Below are 21,710 nucleotides of genomic sequence, written 5' to 3' on the forward strand. Positions count from 1 at the left end.
GCGTTCCCAAAAGTATGTTGAACAAATTCTTTGAATGATTATTCAAAATTGTGACCTACAAATCAGTCCTTGTCATTAGGTTCTGTCTGTTATATACGTTGTTTTTTTTTCGTTCGGTGTCTTTTCATACATCATACTGTATGTTTTTCTCGTTTAAACTGCAGGAGGTATAAAATCATAAATAAGAGAAAAAATACTCGTGCTTCCCTCCATTGACCATGTTGATATATTATATTGATTTTTAAAGGAAGAAAATATTCTGACAGTAATCTGAATTGTTATACTTATGACATGTAGGTATGTGTTTACATTTTCCAAGTTCGTTTGGAGAATGTTATCACTTTTGCCAATTTTCTTCAAAGTTTGATAACTTTTAGTATCTTACATATTTTTCAAGCACAAGGACAAAAGAAGTGCTTCATGCCACCTGCAGTTTCCTCACAGAACATCATTTTCCTCCAGTATACATGCATTACAATGTATTAAGATAAAACAATAGGTTATATATGTCTTATTAGATATGATTAAAAGTACAAGTATCAAGTAACAGTCAATAACATCTGAAAGTGTCAACTGTAAATCGAAAAATGTTTGAATAATGCATACAATACTGTTGTTATGAAATGAGTACAGGTTTAAATATGACTTTCAATAGCATCGGTGATTTATGCTGTTGTTTATTGTTGTCCCTCGTTCTGCTTCTTGTTTATTAAGTATTTCCTAAAGGTTCGTAATCGGTTTGTTCTATACATCTTCATTGCAATACCACACATTGATATTCATGTCAATGAATTCAACAATATAAGTATATGATGTTTTAGGTTTGCCAGGTACTCGCTTCGAAGTATGTATTTCTCAACAAGTCAATCCAATCTGCTGTGCCGGGACTTTGTTGCAACTGTAAGTTTTCGTGTACAATATCAGCCATAAATGCGTTGTCAGATTACCAATTATAAATGTCCTGACTCAAACTTTAAAAATATGTCATTTAACTCCCGAGAGGACATGCCGTATGTAGCCTCTTTCTTGAAAAAAAATATGAATATAAATACTGCATCGGTTAGTCTGCTTATGGATATTGTAGAATATCAGAATCAGCATAAATGTGAAGTATCTTGGATTGAGAGATCTAAGAAACAAAAACAGAAAAATACATTTGTCTCCAGCCGTGGACATTTAACTTCTGAGTTCTGCCCAGAATTTGGTGGGTTCGGAGTTATACAATCTCTCGGTTTCTTTTGTATATAGTTTGTGAGCTACTGTTTGTCTTTTATTCGTTTTTTGTATGGCCATATTGTCTTTTGTTTTCGTCAACTTCATACATTATAACGCCCTTTGTTCTCCCCCTTGTATCTATATAGAGAATGTTCAACTGATAAGCGATTGATCGGACAAGACAATTATTTCCCTTTTTACCTGCAAACCGGAAGTAGAATTTTGCGTGGGAGAATATGTTTTATATCATTTATTAATTTAGATATTAATGAATTTAGTTGCTGTAATTGGATTTGATATAGCTTTTGAGTACCTGCGAGAATACTAAGATTGGTATGATGTGTCTTTTGTTTTTATGTGAGCTATGTTTGTGATTTATACCAATTTTTTAGGTGAACCTTATTCTAACACTTGTTCTCATGTTTTATTGTTTCACCTCTGTTCCATGTTATTGAACGAGTGAGCGCTCTCAGAGATTTATTAAACTCAATGTATGAGTGATTATCCAAAATTATGACCTGCCAATCAGTGGTTGACATTGGTTTCTGTCTGTTATATCCTTTTTTTTGCTCGTTGTTTTGTCATAAATCATGCTGTTTGCTTTTCTCGTTTGAATTTTTTTTTAACATGTTTGCATGTTGTGGGTCGCTTGAAATCCTACAACATCTCCTTATTCGTATAACGATAAGTTAGACTCAATCGTATCAACATAGATAAGAAGATGTGGTATGAGTGCCAACTAGTGAGAACTATCCATCTAACTATGTGTAAAAACTCGTATCAACTTCTGATAAACTTGTTTGGGAATTTAGTTAACCTTCGAGTACCTTTGGAATTTTAGGAATACCTCAATATTTTAGATTATAAAAATGCTATCATTTTCTGCAAATACAGAACAACAAATACTAAACTGCCAATAGAACTAGGAAGATGGCAAAACATAGAACGACAAAATCGATTTTGTAATTTATGCTATAACAGTCAAATTGATGACGAGTACCACTATATTTTTGAATGATTTTTTTAACTGAGAGGCGTAAACATTGTATAAATACTTACTTCACGAAAAGACATAATGCAAATAAATTTCAGGACATAATGTCCAGTAATCGCAAGGAAATTTTAAAGAAACTTTGCACATATATCAAATATGTAAATACTTGTGTTTGTTCTCCTGGTTTGTAACTCATCTTAAGTTCTCTGTAAGTTTCATAATTATAATCGTAAGTTGTATATGCATGTATAGTTTGTATATTGTAAATGTTGTGTTTTTTTTTTAATGTCATTGTATCTCTGTACCGATGTTATACATTGGCTGTTAGAGAATAATAATATATAAATATATAGTATGGTAATCCTATTGTGACATAGATATTTTAGTGGTTTGGAAGACTGCATATGCTTGTTATGGTGAGAAAAAAAAAATGTTCATGTTCACATCAACTTACGATTTTAAAGATAGTAACAAACACAATGTGCATTACAATGATTGTCACGTGTGAGATATTTTTCAGAGAATTATATTTATTATTTATTTGTTTCCCTGTTTACAGGAAGTACTGTAATCCAATGAAGAGTTAATATTCAACTTATAACTCTGTTAATTACTTTGTCTGAACTTGAGATGTACACATGTGTAATGGTATCAAGAGAACGATTTCCTTAATGTGAGATATTTACGTCTAAAATGGCATCGTTAACGGCATGTCTGTCTGATGTCTTTCTTAATATTCAATTGCAAGCAGGTAAGCGCATCCATAATACTTATTTTTAATTTAATACATTTTTATATTGTTTAATATAATTGGAACTTTTTTAGTTTCCTGGTTATTATGTTATAAGAGGAATTTATAAATTGATATTTTTAAAAAGTGAACTCTCAATTAAATCAAAATGTGATGAAAAGTCAGCTTACAGATATACCTTGCATACTGCTTATATTGTATCGTTTCATAATTTCAGTGTGATTTCATATTTGATGTTTTCTTAGTGTTTTTCTTTTCTTTTGTTTTTTTTTCTTTCTTATTTTATTATTTTCTAAAGATTTGTGTTGTTGCCTAGTAATTGATTTTTTTAGGTTGTCTTTTGTTCGTTTGTTTGTTTGTTTCGGTTTTTTTTTCTAATGAGAGGTGGTACGTTAGATTTTATTTATCTAGGGCTTTCCACTTTTGATAACACCATGTACTTTAGCTTACCTGAATGTGCTTTCTTTTTTTCATGCATACATGTAACCTGGCATTCATTTTAAAAACATGGAATAACACATCAAATGTATTTCAAATCGTACAATGTATATATGTTTAAAGATAATAAGACGCTTATTTGACGTGATATTCCGTTTTCTCTAATTCTTCGTCAATTTATCCCTTTCTGCACCCATTGTATAAAAAAATTTAATCAACGTGTGGTTCGTTTGATCTCAGTTCTTCATTGGTTAAAATCCGATTATGACGTCGAAATTTCTTGTTTTCCTCTGAATTTCCTATTGTGACGGCATGAAAAAAGGCGACCATGCCTGATGACGTCACATAGAAAGAACACATCTTTTTGCAGATCAGTCGCAAAGAAGGAATAAGTTTGCCTGCGTATTGTTTGAAAATCATTAGAGAAACAGATTCTACCACCAAATCTCGTGTAATACGATATTTATCCACTCTCGACAGTTAAATTTTAAATATTTAAAACGCTCGGCAAGCCTGGCGTTTTAAATTTGAAAATTTAACTGTCTCGAGTGGATAAATATCGTATCACACTCGATGCAGTGGTAGAATCTATATATAAACAATTAAGTAAAGGAATTTTATAAATTACTAAATTTCTTCTATTTGGAAATTTGTTCCATAGTACTATGTTTCAGTTACTATCTAAATATATCTGATACCATGCATAAGTTATACAAATGATGTTGATATCGCAATACGAAAGCATACCAAAATTGATGTCAATCGGGTGATAGTTATTTTATTTTGAGATTACGGTTGATCAAGTACGACAGCCAATTTGTATTGTTTATTGATGACAAAGGAACATATCAAGCAAAATACTCAGTATCTTGACAACGTCCTTCCTCTTTCTAGTAAGTGTACATTATAGTGGATCTATATCTCACAGGATTTCCGTAAAATGAAATTATATTTTAGTAAGGTGGAACTTTGATTTTGAAATTGATAACAAAATATAATCAAAACAATTTTATCAATTTATTAAGACGCTGACTCTTCATACAGACCGTTAATCTCTTTGACATATAATAAGACAAACTCTTTTATAAAAGAAACATGAGGGCTAAATTTTAATTAATAAAAAAAAAGCAAATGTTAAGAAGAAACATACCCCGCTTGCATTGTTTTATACCTTGTTCAGGGAACCGCAAACTTTGGATCAAAATTGTCATATATATACAGTTATCCCCATACTGAACACATGAACAAAGTGTCGAGTTGGTGTGAACACCATGTATCTAGCTTAATTTAGAACATTAACTCATCTTAAACCAAACTTTTACTCTGATACAGGACAGATAGACGGACGCACCGACCAAAAAATAATGACAGGAAGTGCATAATAAAAGTGTAAATGACAAGATAGGTACAAGTGAGGTAGATTACAATCTTAGGAAAACTCGTTTTAGAATGTGTTTAAGCATATGAAAATATACGGTAGGTTGGTTTTAAAAGCAAACTCATAATTACGAGATAAATAGAAAAATTTAATAAAACAATCTTGCACTATTGGACTCGATGGCTCAATGTAACTACAACGTTAGTTTATATCCTTAATACATTTTTGAAATAAGGGACCTCGAAATTTTAACCAATTTCAAACGAGAGTAATCTGAAGAAAAAACAAGACAACGATCCCAAATATGACACAAGAAATGAAAGGACAAAAATAAAATATGAATAAATAAATGGAAAAAAACCAAATAAAAATAAAAAATATGAATTATACCAACTGTAAACAATTTATTAAAATCTAGACAAATGAAGGTTTGCAAATATTTGGTAATGATAAGTGCACAAATGATATATCTTACTTTTATTTGTTTGCTTTCCTATACGGATTCTGGATAACTATACGGTAAATTTAACATGATTACTGTCTTAATGTAATTTAAAAAAAAAATAAGTTTGATATTCGATGTTTTATACAAAGCTAAACCTCATTTTCTTCTTTCTTTTTTGTATAATATAAAACAAGATAAATTGGGTATATTGTATGCAAATAAACCACCCAGCCGGCACGCAACGTCATTTCAACGTTGAAATGTGGTTGATATTTCGTCATGACGTTGCTTCAACGTTGTTTTAACGTTGTAACAGCAACATCGAATTTATGTTGCAGAAAGTAAGTTGATTCAACGTTGAATTTTAGTTGAATTTTCAATGTTGAAGTTAGGTTGAAATAAATATGTTGTTTCAACGTTAAATGTTGGTTGTCATGTCGACGATGGAGGTTTCGTCCAGAAAAAAATTGTATGCATCGGTGTAAAAAATTATCCACCATCAGCGTTAATGGCGAATCATTATACTTGTACATCCTTTGTTATTGTATCAACAAAAGTTCATAAATAAGGATTTTGCTATGAAAAATTGAAACCAATGTTTCCTTTCATTTTTTTTTGTACAATATCTAGTAAAATTAGGAATATTCCAAAACCGGGACGTTTATCAAAATTATAAAAGTGTACAAATTTAAATTATCATTCATCGAAATATGCTACTAACTAATTTGTTATTATCCGGAAATATTTTAATCAAAGATAAGACACAGCATGTGAAAGTGCGGCATCTACACAACTGATACACGAGGATTAGCACTCCCAATAATCTATTGATAAAATTATCACGTGACATGATGCTGATTAATGTATGACCACACGTGTGTGACCGCCTTTTTCAAACGCGGAAATTGTATAATTTTTTCTGGACAATATTTAGGACCGTTTTCAGCAAAGAAGAATTGATACAAATGTAAGTGTTTCTTTAAATTATTATCCGTTGCTGTATTGATTGTCTTTTAATGCTTGTGTGATGTTAACATTGCATGGGAGATTATAAATGCACAAACGTACGTGTATATTTTGAAAATCTCGCCATAGTGTATGTTGTAAAGATAACATTACTGACTTCAGTGTGTACATCGTCTTTTTTGTTGTACGTTCAAATTTATGACTGCACTTCTATATAAATATGTACTACAATCTGGAAACACCATACTCAGCCTACATACAGCTCATTTTAGTTATTTACTGCTGATTTGTTAAAGAAAAGGAAGTAAGATTATCATCTCCCCCTTTTTTATTTAAAATTTTAACCCGTCATCCATAATCACACTATTTTAATTATTGTCAACTATGCTCTGAAATTTTTAATAATTTTTTTTTACTCTTCAATCGAATTTTACAAATTTGAAATATTGCTTGGCGATGATGATCGATGTTATTCTTATTTTTTGCACAGGTATTAGAGACAGAACAGAAACTTAGGAAAGGGACAGATCAGATTTAAGGATAAGAGTAATAGCTGTCAAGGTATGTATTTTTTAAAGATTTTTAACATTTTTGATTATCAATAATCAGTATGTATGTTGGATTGCCTGTGTTGTTTGTGTGAACTTTGTGATTTGAATTGATTTATATGCTCTATATGGGCCCTTTAATTAGGAATACTAGTAAAGACGTTTGATTTGATTTGATTTTATTTGGATTAATATTTTTTTTAATGCATATCAAGTTTAAAACATAACCTCTGCAATCAATAAGACAGGTGGTATTGTTACAATAGATCCTGGTGTTCGAGATGGATGGCATTGTTACAATAGATCTTGGTATTCAAGATGGGTGGCATTGTTACAATAGATCCTGGTGCTCGAAATAGGTGGCATTTTAACAGTAGATCCTGGTGCTCGAGATGGGTGGCATTGTTACAATAGATCCTGGTGCTCGAGATGGGTGGCATTGTTACAATAGATCCTGGTGCTCGAGATGGGTGGCATTGTTACAACAGATCCTGGTGCTTGAGATGGGTGGCATTTAAACAATAGATCCTGATGCTCGAGATGGGTGGCATTTAAACAATAGATCCTGGTGCTCGAGATGGATGGCATTGTTACAATAGATCCTGGTGCTCGAGATAGGTGGCATTTTAACAATAGATCCTGATGCTCGAGATGGGTGACATTGTTACAATAGATCCTGGTGCTCGAGATGGGTGGCATTGTTACAATAGGTCCCGGTGCTTGAGACGGGTGGCATTGTTACAATAGATTGTGGTGGCCGAGATAGGCGGCATTGCTACATTGTACATGTACAGGAGCGAAAAAAATGGTAAAAACGGATCCGCTATTATATAAATCAGTAAATTATTTTAAAAAAAACCTGGCCTATATAACATTTTATTCCCTGCCTTTGACGTTCTACGTAATTGCTAAGTCATGTTTACAAAATATTATTTGTGTTTGTTTTTTTTCAGGAAGAGTAATGGAGGCCTACACAAAGATAACAGAAGCTGAATTAAAGAAGGATTGTGCACCAGAAATGGTTGGAGGAGTTTAGAGACTACAATTCATTTTCGCGAAAATAATGAAAATTGATTAAGAGATTATTTGTATTCATTTACCAGATCACCTTTTGGCTATATTTAATTTAGCTTTTGTCATAACTTGACATCTGTTGTACTGTTTTTTTTCAAATCTTGCTGATGTCCTCTGTAGAGTCATGTGGCTTCAATATCTTGTGTTGTTACTAACTATTATAGATATAAGAAGATGTGGTATGATTTCCAATGAGACAAATATCCACCAGAGTCCAATTGACGTGGAGGTCACTAAACGGACTTCAACAATAAGCACACACCACACCGTATAGACCGCAATAGAAGACCCGGACACAATACACCCTTCAATAATCAATTCAAACGAGAAAAACCAACCGCCTAAATTTGTAACGACAAACACATGTGACAGATGAACCAACAACAAGTAACGCATTGCTTATTTCAACATGAACGAATTTTGTTGCAATATTAGGGTGACGTTCTTTCAATGTTAAGTTTCAACCTATATTCAATCAAAAATCAACGTTGATACAATGTTGAAAATATAACGTTGTTTCAACGTCAGATATTCAACGTTGTGTCAACTTTCAAAACCAACCGTTATTTCAACGTCTTTTCAACGTTACAGATCAACATTGATTCAACGTTGTTTCAACGTTGAAATGCCTGCTGGGCAGGAACACTACAGCACAAAACAAATTGAAAATATATATAGCCGGGCAATTCATATTTCTTTTTTTATCATTTCGTTATAAAAAGGGATGTTTGTCTGTTAATCCATATTTGTCTGAACGGGTACCTTTGATAAAAAATCACGATGAATAATCGTCTTCCTGGTTTTAATTGATAATATTTGATATTAACAGTATGGGGACAACACTTATTAGTTGCATATGGTAATCGTTTATCGGACAAAACCGGAGGAATATCACTGATCGATGTAAACAATAGCAATCCAGTCCCTATTTCAAGGAATATTGGAAGAGCGTGGTTTATGGCATATCACTACAACACCAGTAATATTTACTGGACAGAAATAGGCAAAAGTAGCATATTGAGGTAAATGTGAAGCGATACATTAGTTCGAGGAGGTCTTGTTAACAGAGTGGTATAAGTGGTAAATGAACGAAGATAACTAACCTGTCAACACATAGGTTCTGAGATCGTACCCGTTAGTGGCAGGTGCGTTCAAACCCTATCCTAATTTGTACTTACTTACCTTAAGCAATAGCATGAGTACCACATATTGAACATTATCTGCTTATCCTTTCCGTGCATTTGAAATCCTCCACGTTTTGTGTTGCAGTTTATCTCGCTCTCTCAGTCTTTTTATTTATGTAATGTTTTGTAGACTGTAGGTTGTCTTTTCGTCGTTATTTGTTATTGTATAGGTTTTGTTGAACTCTCTTCATCTTATGAGTATTGATTCTCCCTTTGATATTTTCAGCGTATTCTTTAATAAACTAAGTTTCAGTTTGTTCCGAATGTCGGGGGTCTTCCATTGGTACTCAAGCTTCCTCCTCCAATATAAACCTGTCGTGACAAGGTCAACAATGCTGAGATGGGTGTTAAACACAATCAATTAATCAATCAATTTTTAATTCGTTTGCAGGTTTTAATCAAATATTGAATTTACAACGTCAATATGGTCAATCTTAATTCTTACGCAATGGCTTTATTATTCTTAAATTGAAAACTCGTGTACATAGTTCATCTCCTTGTGTATATAATAACCTGTATTTTAGAACACGATCATTATATCATTGTATACACTTATCATGTGTTGTAGACTTCGTTATCCAAATAATGAAAGTAATAATGTTGAAACAGTGGTCAAAGCCGAAAATCCAACAGGAATCGCAATAGATCAAACAGAAAACCGTCTCTACTGGACAGAACCATTAGCAAACAAAATAATGAGATGTAACTTAGACGGATCGGAAGTCACCATTGTTTTAAACAGTAGTCTTGATTTTCCGCATGCTATTGCAATACACTCTAAACCAAGGTACTGTGTTTGACATGTATGTTTTGTAATTAATGAAGTGTGTTTTCTTTTATAACCTACACGTGGTAAATAACTTGCACGTTACAAATCCGATCCGGCCCAGCGTATTGGTTTTGAACAAAGCAGAGTTAATATTTACAAGTATTATGAAATGTATGTTATAGTTGCCACAGGAGTTATAAACACTAAATGGAAGCCTTGAATGATATGCTGGTATTTTTTTTTTCTATTGTGTGATTTCGGTCTCATGGTCATCCGATTTTCATAAAATATTTGCAAACGCCTGTTAACGTTCTGCAAAAGTGCATCGTTGGGAACTTTTTTCTGTTTTTACTTATCATTCATAAATTCACATAGAAATATTGTATCCCGATATATATTTGCGATTGACCTTTCAAAACAACTTTTACTGATGAAAATGAAAAGAACGGCGTGGTTGTGTTTTATGAGAAAGGTAACAATGGATTTGTATAAGGAAATAACCTAAATCTATACTTAAGGTAGATCATAAGTATATACTTTTTGAGACAGATTTTTCTTTTAATTTGCCAAAATGAAGATTTTACTATGCTTTTTTCAAAAATATAATAAAAAGTATGGGTCACCGTGCTATTTTTCAAGCTATGAGTCGTTGAAAATTGCATAAATTTGGTTAGATTGTTCATGAAAAAACACATTTGTGTGCATAAAAAAAATTCTATGAGATAGAATTTTGAAATAAATTGTGAGAATATAGGTTTATATTATATGCTTTAAGAAAATAAAAAGAAAAAATGGTGTCACCGAACTTGTTTTCTTGCTACAAGTAAAAATAAAAAATTTCCCTATTAGTCCAGTATAAATAATTTACTAAAAGAGTTATCTCCCCTTAAATGGCTCATTTGAAAGAATGATTTTAAAAACACGAAAAAATGATATTTATTTAAATATTTTGAATAATACAATAAATCACCAAGTTTTTATTATATAAATAAACAGTCTAACCATTTAATTGCTAATCCGTCTCTAAATTTGCAGATTTGGGCAAATAACTAGACCGATTTTGAACTGCGATTGTACAATTCAAGATGGCGGTATACCATAAATCTACCTTAAACTTACTCTTAGTCCTTGTATAAATTATGAAGACTACTCTGTGTCATCTAAAAGATAAGTTGCATTTTTCTTTACAAATAATTGATTTTATGATTTTAGCAAATTTGTTCACGCATCTACTTCAAATGTCAAAATATTTCATAAAAATGACTTTCTTCTGTCTCCAATTAATTTTGTAGATTTAAAATATCAATAATTTACAAAATTAATGAAAAATAAATGTCCGATGACTTGGTCGGAAAGATTAATTCAAATTGTTTTCAAGTACCTTATTTCACTCACTATTGAAGAAAATCAATAATTGAACAAATGTTACTTTAGTTAGCAACATAAATCAGAGCTGATTGTTTTCTTTGTTTCTGATTTTTGTCTGTGTGTGTTGGTTTTTTTTTTAATGAGGAAATCATGCACTGCATTGCCAACCAATCTTATCAAAAATATTTTTTTCTTATCAAATCAAATGGAATTTGAAAAATCTGATTACGCACCTATTGGTTGCAACTCATATAAACCCATTAGAAAAACATACTATAAATGACATTCATTCAAGAAGACCGACCGGATCGGTCAAAAACTCCGGAATATTGTAAAGTGTTTTAGTCCTTTATAAATATATATGTGTGTAGATATCTATTGTTAACTACTTACTCCTGTAATATGAATCTGATCTCGCTAACAGCAAATGCAGCACGTGGACGCTCTGGCATACCGTCTTTGATAGTGAGCTTCCTTGTACGTCGTCTATCAGAATTGAATTCGTACAATTTTTTTTCGCCTGTTAATAAAACAAAAGGAAATATATGTAGCATTTTGACCTGGTTGAAAACAACATAAAAAATCTTAGGGCCAATTAAGCCATTCGATAACCTACTCTTTTACGTGTTTTACCTTAAATGCTAATTTTCGCATAGTTTTTGGTTAACATATATTCTAACATCTGCTTTTACCAAAAAAATATTTACACACTTTTTTTTTTTTTTTGTTATCACATATAAACGTTTTATTCCTAAATATTTCCTGTATACAATTACCTTAGTCGTCCAGTAACAAGCTAAGGGTCCCTGTTTACAAAATGAACCATCTATCCAGGGGTAATAGAAGGAAATAAAAATGTAGTCCACTTTTTACCTTGAATTTAAATTAGTGTCAAAAATATATCCATATAATGTTAGAAGCATCTAACAGATCTATACCTTAATTTCAAAATAGTAAGTAAATAATAAGATACCCACACAAAAGATGTGAATTTACTACAATAAACATGATAGGCTAACACTTTTTTTTATCATTTCGATATTCTTATACAATAAACCATAAAAAAAAATGTACTTTTACTCAAGCTTATACTGTCTAAATTTTCGTTATCACCAACTCCAATTTTGTCTTATCAATGATGTCAATGCCTTTCAATAGAAGAACAATTTTTAGATAATTTTTCAAGTTATGTTTCTATATATTATAAATATCTTGAGGTGCTTTAGGCGTTTTGTTAAATTTTATTGAATTCCTAATTTTCCATACAGTCCATTTAGAATATATGATAATTATGTTTAGAAAATTATCATATTTTAGTATTCCCGTGTTTTTACCTAACAGAATGTCCTTTTCAACAAGAGGACTATTTATTTCTATGTTTGATTTGATAAGTAATTCTTGGAGATTTTTTAAAATTAACTGTGATGTACTACAACTGAAAAATAAGTGTTGCAGGGTTTCTATATTGTTGTCATTTTGACAAATGTGGCATTTTCCATTTGATATCTTCATTTTTTTTAAATCTTTCTTCAGTATATAAAATATTGTGCATGAATCTCCATTGAAATTCTTTTACATTATTTTCAATTGTCAACTGTTTTAATCCCGACCACACATTTTCCCAAAGTGTATTGTTTCCAAATATTTCCTTCCACTTAATTTGACATTTTGGAGATACATCTTTATTTAAAACTGTACGAATATATTTGAGTTTTAACTTTGATTGTTTGATTGTTTGGTTGTTTGAGTTAATGATCTCAAGGTCATTTGATATCTTTAATTTTCTTTCATAATGCAAACTCTGGTTTCCGCAAGATTTCAATATTTGCACGAAATCTTTAGGAATTGCCTGTTTAATTTTTGAAAATTCGGAAATACAATATCTCCGATCAATCAGCTTCCTATAAATTTCATTACAGCTAATAAACACATTGATAAAATCTGTAGTTTCTGAATTCCAAATGTCCTGGATAGTTGTGATATCGCTTTTTAAAAAAGAAGAGTATAACAATGGTTTATTTTTGAACAGAATAGAAGAGTTTCCAAATATCCTTGTATTTAAAATATCACTTTTATTTAAAAGTGTATCAATATTTTGAATGAATCCTGACCACGTATTTATAATTTTCTGATAAACTTGTGGTAATTGGTTCATATCTAAACCATTTAAACTTGATATTTACATACAAAAAAGGCATCATTATATTTTTCATCAAATTTCCGAAGCCAATACTTACCGATCGCATTCAAGCTTTCCAATGGCTCCTGCATTAAACGATATAAAAGTTTTATGTGTTTACCTTTTATAAACATATCTATACTTACCATACCCATCCCCCTTTTATTTCATTCAAACAGCAGACATTTCTATCTACCTGATTCACTTTTCCGTCCCATATAAAGTTCCAAATTATATTATTTAGCTCTTTAGTATATTTATCCGGAATTCCTCGTATTTCGATCTCGTAAGAACAGAGAGAAAGTATCATATTTTTTACTATAAGTGTTTTACCTGTAAATGTAAGCTTCCTACTTTTCCATACGTGTATACAATTCTTAACTTTATCTATTATTTTTTTCCAAATATCATCGTCATCTATTTCATAACCATGACACACCCCTAATGTTTTAACATTGCCTGTGATCCATTTTATTTTATCAAATTTAAATCGTTTTCTTTTAGAAGCCCCTAAAAGTAAGCCTTTTGTTTTGTCATAGTTTATTCTAGAACCCGAAGCCTTTTCGTATAGGAACAAAATTTTAAAAGTATTTTCTACAGCTTTTTCATTTTTATTAAATACCTGGGTGTCATCTGCAAACATACATAATTTAGTTTCTATAAAGTTCCCTCCCTCTCCTGGTAATTTTAATCCTTCTATTTCAATGTTACCCCTAATCGCACATGCCATGGGTTCAGCCTGTATGATATACAAGAGAGGCGGTATTGGACACCCTTGCCTAGCGGAGCGAGTAATCGAAAAGTATTTTGAAACAAATCCATTGGTTTTAATACACGTAGTAGCATTGTATAATAGCATTTTTATCCATGCTCTAAATTTCTCGCCAAATTCAAATTTCTCCAGTACAAAATCTATCCATTCCCATTCAACCCTATCGAACGCTTTTTGTTGATCCAAAACTAATATAATTCCTTCTTCATCTTCGTTGTCAATATATTCTATAATGTCCTGAATCATTCGGTTAGCCTCGCTTATATTTCTACCTTTAACAAACCCTTTTTGATCGGTATGAATAATTTTAGGTAATACTATCTTAAGTCTTTCAGATAGAATCTTTGCAATAATTTTATAATCACAATTTAGTAGAGTAAGTGGTCTCCAATTTTTTATATTTTCCCTTTCTCCTCCTTTATGTAGTAAGGTTAGGATCCCCTTATGTTGCGAGTTACTCAGTATAGTATCATTAAAGATTTCTTGTAGTAAACTAAATAATCGTCTTTTATTATGTCCCAGTATAAAATATTAAATTCTGATATTATACCATCTTCGCCAGGTGATTTGTTCTGTTTAAGTAATTTTAGTACCTTTTCTACTTCACAGATATTTATATCTCTATCTAACATTTCTTTATCTTCCTTACTTACCTTATCTATTATAAACTGACAAAGTTTTTCGCACGCTGTTTTGTCCCAGCCTTCCGTGGCAAAAAGTTTAGCATAAAATTTTACTTGTTCATTCAAGATAGAATCAATGTCACATTTTCACACTTTGACATTTATGTGAAATGCATTTTAAATCAAAATATTGCTTTTGGTGAAAGCTTTAGCTGATATCTAAATATGTTTAAGACAAGATCTCAAATTGATGCCATTTTTGGATTTTGTTTTCATTTTTGCACAAAAAGTTAGAAATTAGGTCCTTGTGTCAATAAAGGTAAAAAAAAAATTAAAGAATATACATACTGATGTTCGACAGATTAATGCCTTATGAACATCAGATGGAAATTTTATTTGTAGATTTATACTCTTTGTTATTTTCTTATTCAAGGGGTCAAAAATCGGCCTTATCATATATTGTTATACCTCCTTTTTTCAATTATCGTATCTAGTAATATAACTGATTGAAGGAAATCTTCTTTTCAAATTATTTATATAATTAGGAAATATCAGAAAGTATTATTTCAGAACGGAAACAAATAAAGCCATCAAGAATTGTTTCAAATGGGAAATATGTAATTTATTTGCCAACTCGATAATTATTCAAAATGAGTTTTCCAGAAAATATATTATATTTATGATCACGTTAACATCTCGCTATACTTAACGTTTATGAAAACGTATAGTTGCAAGCTTTTACCGTATTCGTATGATATTACTATTAATACCAAATCAAATCTTCTTTTTGGAACATAAGGAAGAGGTTATGACCCCTAATAATGTGTGCTGTTACGTTAATTTATATGTAAACTTTCAAACTAAATATCAAAGTAAAAAAAAATTGAAACAGACATACATATATTTGGTATCCTTCAGTTTATATTCAGGCTTCAAATAAATTGAATTCAGTCAACTGTTCCACACCCAAAAACAATAAATTGAAAAAAAAAAAAACTTGTGAGGTTGGAAATATTTACTAATGATCTTAAAAACCGTTGAATTTACCTTTAATGAAGTATGTTTTATCCGTTTCTGGTACCCTAAAAGCACCGTTTATTCGTCTCGGAGATCGTTTGAAAAGTGTTTTTCTCTTTTCTGTACGATATGGTCCGTTTTCAGTAGTCATTAGCAGTACCTTTCGTGGTTTCATAAAAACATGTACTCCCCATTTGCCTCTATAAAACAAAGTGAATAGAATACATGTAATAATCTGAATAGAAATAATACATACTTAATAGGTATGAATGTGTACGTAAATAATTAAAATACAAACCGTCACGTCGTTCTTGTTTGTTTATATGTAACAGATCAGAACAATCAATTAGACATTCATATAATAAGTATGGAATTGAAGGGTCTTTAATTGGGAATGTACGAAAAAGAAATTTCGATAAACGGCACAACATTCGAAAAAAGAGTAGGGGTGGGGTAAGGGTATGTTTTATAAGACAAGAGATATGATATCAACGTCTAAGAGGAGTCAACCCCAACAGATACAAGCTCATCTACATACAGGTCAACTGGATTCAACGATGAAATGACTCATCAATTGTAAAACTAGTATCATGAGTTTTGAGTGATTATAGCAACTTCATATGAAAACAACCAAACATAATATCAAGTCACATTGTTCACTTCCCAGACTTTTTACTTGTTTAGACACAATATCAAGTCACATTGGTCACCGACCAGACTTTTTACTTGTGTAGACACAATATCACGTCACATTGATCACTGACCAGACTTTGTACTTGTTTAGACACAAAATCAAGTCACATTGATCACTGACCAGACTTTTTACTTGTTTAGACACAATATCAAATCACATTGATCACTGAACAGACTTTTTGACTTGTTTAGACACAATATCAAGTCACATTGATCACTGACATGACTTTGCACTTGTTCATATGCAAACACATAAGACGCCGTTCTTTTTTGAGGCAGCTAAGTTACAAAAAGGTACTGTTGGTTCATTTATTTCGTGGGTATCAATTTTTGTAGAATGAGGAACACTTGCATGTTCGGGGATATTCTCTGCATACAAAGCCAATAGACAATTTGTAAATTTTTTTAACATTTGAATTCGTGGTTCACCTGTACCCACGAAACCCACGAAAATTGGTATCAAACGAATAACAATGAATCCACAGTAGTTCGTCCTTCAACTGTGAAATGCATGTTATTTTGTTTTGTTTTTATCATGTGTATTAATCTATATTTAAATATATTAATACACATAAACATGATGAAAAAGTATACAAGAATTAAAAAAAATACCTCCAAGGTAAATTCAAAAAGGGGAAGTCCGTAAAAACTAACAAAATTCAAATGTTAGACATTACCAACCATCGGAACGAATAGAAAACAACTGTCATATTCCTGATTTGGTACAAGCATTGGTATAACTTCGGATTTTTTTTTATTAGACTGTCGTGTACAATGCAGAGGTCAGTGTAACGTGATGGGCTTTAATTATAATTTTTCAGTCACTGTTTGCGAATGCGGGCAAAGTGGTTTCAGAAACAAGTGTAAGTATTTATTTTATGAATACTTTATGTTCGTTAGTGGTAGACGAATTAGAATATAACATACTAAAAAGAAATTCCATTAGATTTAATTCCTATAGGTAAATTAATACATTTTCATGGTTTTTGTTGCAATATTTAGGTACAGTTATGATTTACAGATATATATTCATAGTTTTGCCCACTCTTCATAACACGAGATTGATAAAATGGGTAATGGGACACATCTGTACCCTCACGTATATAATGTCTGAAGGAGACGGATCGATTATTTCTAAAGCAAAGAGTTCGGACTAAGGTTTTTGTTGACATTTATATCATTAACCTGTTCAAAAACTGAAGAGATCTCTTTTATTGAGATAAACTAATTCTCATAATAACATTTTTATCTATATGTTTGTTTAGATCTGATAACTAACAACACTTTTTTCAGATGATTCGTCGGGAGTTTATTGAACTATTTGTAATTAAATATTTTCTGCTTAACCTAGATACATTAATAACGAAACTAAAAATGTTACTTGATTAAAAATGTCACTTGTTTTCATAAAAGCCTACTCACCTTACCATAGCAAATTTCTAGAGGTAAGTACAGGACAAATAATTTTATATATACCCAATCGTCTATCGCCATAAAAATATAAAATAAAACAAACCTTAAAGTTGATTAATAAGGTATTATAACAATTCCAGCTTGAAAACAAACAACTTATTTATTTTACTAAAGTCTTCAAGGCTCATTTACCCTTTCCTTTTCATTATATGGAAACAAATCTCATTACACATTTTCTATTTTCAAAGATTACATAATAATCAAATTGATTAAGTATAGATTGAATTAAACGTTAAAAGTAAGATTAAAATGAACCTATTTGAGTTTACATTCATTCCACACTCAGTAGTATTGCAACATTTTACTCTAGTTCCCCTCAGCTAATAACACATACCTCTAATTGTAGCTTCATATCCATTTCGGCAAATTTTTGGTCTGTTGTCTATAAAATCAAGATGAAAGTAAATGTCATTAATAGAAAGTGATTGAAGTGTCATTCTACATAGTCCTCAATTTTATCTAAATCAATTTTAAACGGCAGATCCAACCAGTTATATTTTATATATAAGTTCAACAACAATATAATTAGATTATATACGTATGGTTGTTTGGCAGATTATTATGACAGGTTAACATATCATACATATTTCTGTTTCCTGGTCGTTACATAGATCAAGCAGGATCAAAGAATTACGGTAGATGACTTAGAAGTGATATTTGTTTTTATTTATTTCTTGACTGAAATTTAGATACATGTATCATCATGTATGGTCAAAGACAACATCAAATACTGTACATGTTTATATTAATGAGAAACTTCCATACGTTGTTCAGGTTTCGCTAAGATCTTATGCATGGCTTCAAAAACGAACAATTTATAATCATATAGTTACCATTCAATTGAAATGTTGAGCATTGGCTAGTAGAAAAGATAATTGTATGACAAAACGGTTGAATTTTCTAAATAGATTTTTTTTTCTTTTTTTTTATTAATTAATTGACTCCATTCATGTGTTTCTTAAATTACCGTATAAAGCACGTATTCCTGCAATGTCAGCTGGATGAAGTTTGTAGTTTGGTACATATCCAGTGTCAACCGGTGTCATCACAGCACCTTCGACGTTTGTATGGCCAAGCCCAAGAGCATGTCCAAATTCGTGTGCAGCATTGGTAAAAAGATCAGTACCCGTTGTATTGACGACCCAAATATCTTCGTCGTCAAAGTGTGTTCTTCCATCTTCCGGGTAAAATGCATGAACAATTACACCTCCTGCAAATTATCCAATAGTGGTATAGATATATTATAAAGAGATGTATGAATTCGTCTTTAAAATGAGACAGCCTTCGGTTTATCTAAATGCGATTATATCATGCAAATGTTTTAACATGACCAGTATATAAAGTTGTTCGTTATGTTACGCAACTGTGTCATGAAAGTGTATGGTGAGTAAACGCTTTTTCCAAACATATGTATTGTGATTAATTTTCCTGCAATCTAATTTCTTCCTATACATTCAATTCCGGCAATAGTATTCTTTCAATAAGTACATGTACTTCATCTATAGTATTATTGCCAATGAAAACAGTCAGCTGTTACAAAATCAATATGTATGATTATTGAATAAAGATATTCGCGACTTTGTTTCAAAATAGCAAGCTTTTAAAAAGACTATTAGTTATTGATAGTATATAAATAAAGGAACTAAAAAGCAGAAATAATGAAGGGGTGTGTCTGATTGTTTTCGAGATATAAGCCATTAAACATTCGCCGGGAAAGAATTTTCTTTTGATTTTTCATACATTGAACATGGATACCTTTTTACTTTCAAAAACTATGAAAAAACAAGGATTTTACAAGAGAAGCAAACATCCTTTAACGCTTGTATCATTCTTTCAATATAATGAATCAGGTTTAGCCATCAACATTATAATCATAAGTACTGTACCAATTGTATATCAACCAACATTGTCATGGGATATTTACTGATGACATGTATGATGCATGCCATATTCATGAAGTCCCCTCCCTTATGATCATTCTATACGATATATCTATAATATGAGGTGTAATTTTAACACCCTATACCCTATAAGGTATTATGTGAAAATTATCTAATTACCCTATATAATATAGCCTTGACATGAGCAGTTATTTAAACACCCCGAACCTATAGGTTCGATATCATAATTTATTTAAACACCCTGTACCATAAAGGTTCAATATTAGGATTTGATTAACAAAACATATACAATACAAGTCTTGTCTGAAGATTTATTTAAAACACCCTATATAGGTCCGATATGAGGCTTCTTTACATATCTCCTGTTCGATAAAAGTAAATGGACTAATTTGATCCTATTTTTTTAACCCCGTTACATGCAACAAGTACAATTAAGATAAAAAAAACTTCTCAGTCCATGCAATGCATTACTGATCTGCAGATATTTTACGAACCTGGACCATCGAAAGGGAAACCATCACCATGATCACCTTTCACAAATTTTATATGTATATCCTCCCCGGAAGTGACTTCTGTAAAGGACAGAGCTGACACGTCAGACCAGGCTTTAAGTGCCCTTGCTAGTTCAGATCTATTTAACAAAAATATTAACAGTCATCAATAAGCATGAATGAGCTTTTTAAAGTGCAGAGCTTTTACAAAATTAAGGTGCTATATAGATTAGGCTTTAAGTTCAATCGACTAACTAAGAAACAGAAATCAAAAATAATACAACGTGATACTCTCACAAGTGCAGATCTTTGATCATTTCAAAATTAATTTAATCAATAGTTAAATTTACATGCTTTCAAAAAATGTAAGAAGTCAAAGAAGCTTAGACAATTTTCAGACCTGACATTTATCAATGTTATAACTACTTACCTAACAACTGAATCCGACAACTGACTGGTGAATTCGGTAATTCTCCATTTCAACTTTTTCTTACGCCAAACGGAAACTAAGAATATCAAGAATACCGTTAATGATGACTTCATAATATCAACCAATACGAGATATTTACTTGGATAATAAATTGGCCTACGTATCTATATATCTGTCTATCTCTCGATTTCTCTATCTATCTATCTATCTATCTATCTATCTATCTATCTATCTATCTATCTATCTATCTATCTATCTATCTATCTATCTATCTATTTATCTATCTATCTATCTATCCATCCTCTCTCTCTCTCTCTCTCTCTCTCTCTCTCTCTCTCTCTCTCTCCATCCATTCGTCTATTCAATCCCTTAACAACAGATAAATGACAAAAACTGGTAAACAAGATGGAACTGCATTATTATTTTAGTTCGTACAGAATTGAGAAAATCATATGTAATCACCAGTTTCGAATGGTTTAGGTAAACCATCTACGCCGGGTTCCATATCTTGAACGCCACATCTTGGTGTATTCATCTTGTTTATTGTATTGGGATCTATTTTGCCAGTAATTGGGATATTGTTAAACTCCTGAAAGGACCTGCAAATAGAGTTAATTGCTAATATTGGTATATTTGTCTATCAGTCTGCTGCAAACCTGTATTTCAGATTTAAATATTATGGTAGTTTAATAAACCAATGAACATTAAGAATGTCCACATTTGACATTTCTTTGACTTAGTTAAAGTTAACTCTTCTGAGTATACCTAGGCTTTACTATAAAAAATATTTCTACTAATATTGCCCAATGTTTTCTAAGGCTATGTAATAAAAACATTTTAAGCATCCTGATATTGTCCAAGGTTATGTGATAAAATCATTTCTCAGTAACTTGATATTTTCCTATGTTGTCCTAAGTCTAAAAACATTTCTAAGCCGCCTATTATTACACAATGTTTTTTTTTTTTAATTTGTGTCTCAAATACAGTGGTTTATGAATGCA

General features: G+C 31.2%; 1 protein-coding gene across 1 annotated transcript; it reads right to left on the reverse strand.

Moving 5' to 3' along the window:
* Window positions 1-17,941: 17,941 nt before the first annotated feature.
* Window positions 17,942-20,822, reverse strand: LOC127705639 (hatching enzyme-like). Its single transcript, XM_052209966.1, has 5 exons — window positions 20,710-20,822; window positions 20,283-20,419; window positions 18,855-19,097; window positions 18,222-18,269; window positions 17,942-17,967 (listed from the first exon to the last, which is right to left on the reverse strand). Exons 1-5 carry the CDS (start codon window positions 20,820-20,822, stop codon window positions 17,942-17,944), a joined length of 567 nt encoding a protein of 188 aa, XP_052065926.1.
* Window positions 20,823-21,710: the final 888 nt, after the last annotated feature.

The sequence above is a fragment of the Mytilus californianus genome, unplaced genomic scaffold (genome assembly GCF_021869535.1).
Source record: "Mytilus californianus isolate M0D057914Y unplaced genomic scaffold, xbMytCali1.0.p SCAF_6, whole genome shotgun sequence".
Taxonomy (NCBI): domain Eukaryota; kingdom Metazoa; phylum Mollusca; class Bivalvia; order Mytilida; family Mytilidae; genus Mytilus; species Mytilus californianus.

Coding starts and splice junctions, on each gene's coding strand:
- LOC127705639 (XM_052209966.1), bottom strand. CDS start 20,822: ATGAAGTCATCATTAACGGTATTCTTGATATTCTTAGTTTCCGTTTGG. Junction 18,270..18,854: donor AGGAATACGTGCTTTATACG/GTAATTTAAGAA, acceptor TTGATTTTATAG/ACAACAGACCAAAAATTTGC. Junction 17,968..18,221: donor ATATGAAGCTACAATTAGAG/GTATGTGTTATT, acceptor TTTGTTTTCAAG/CTGGAATTGTTATAATACCT.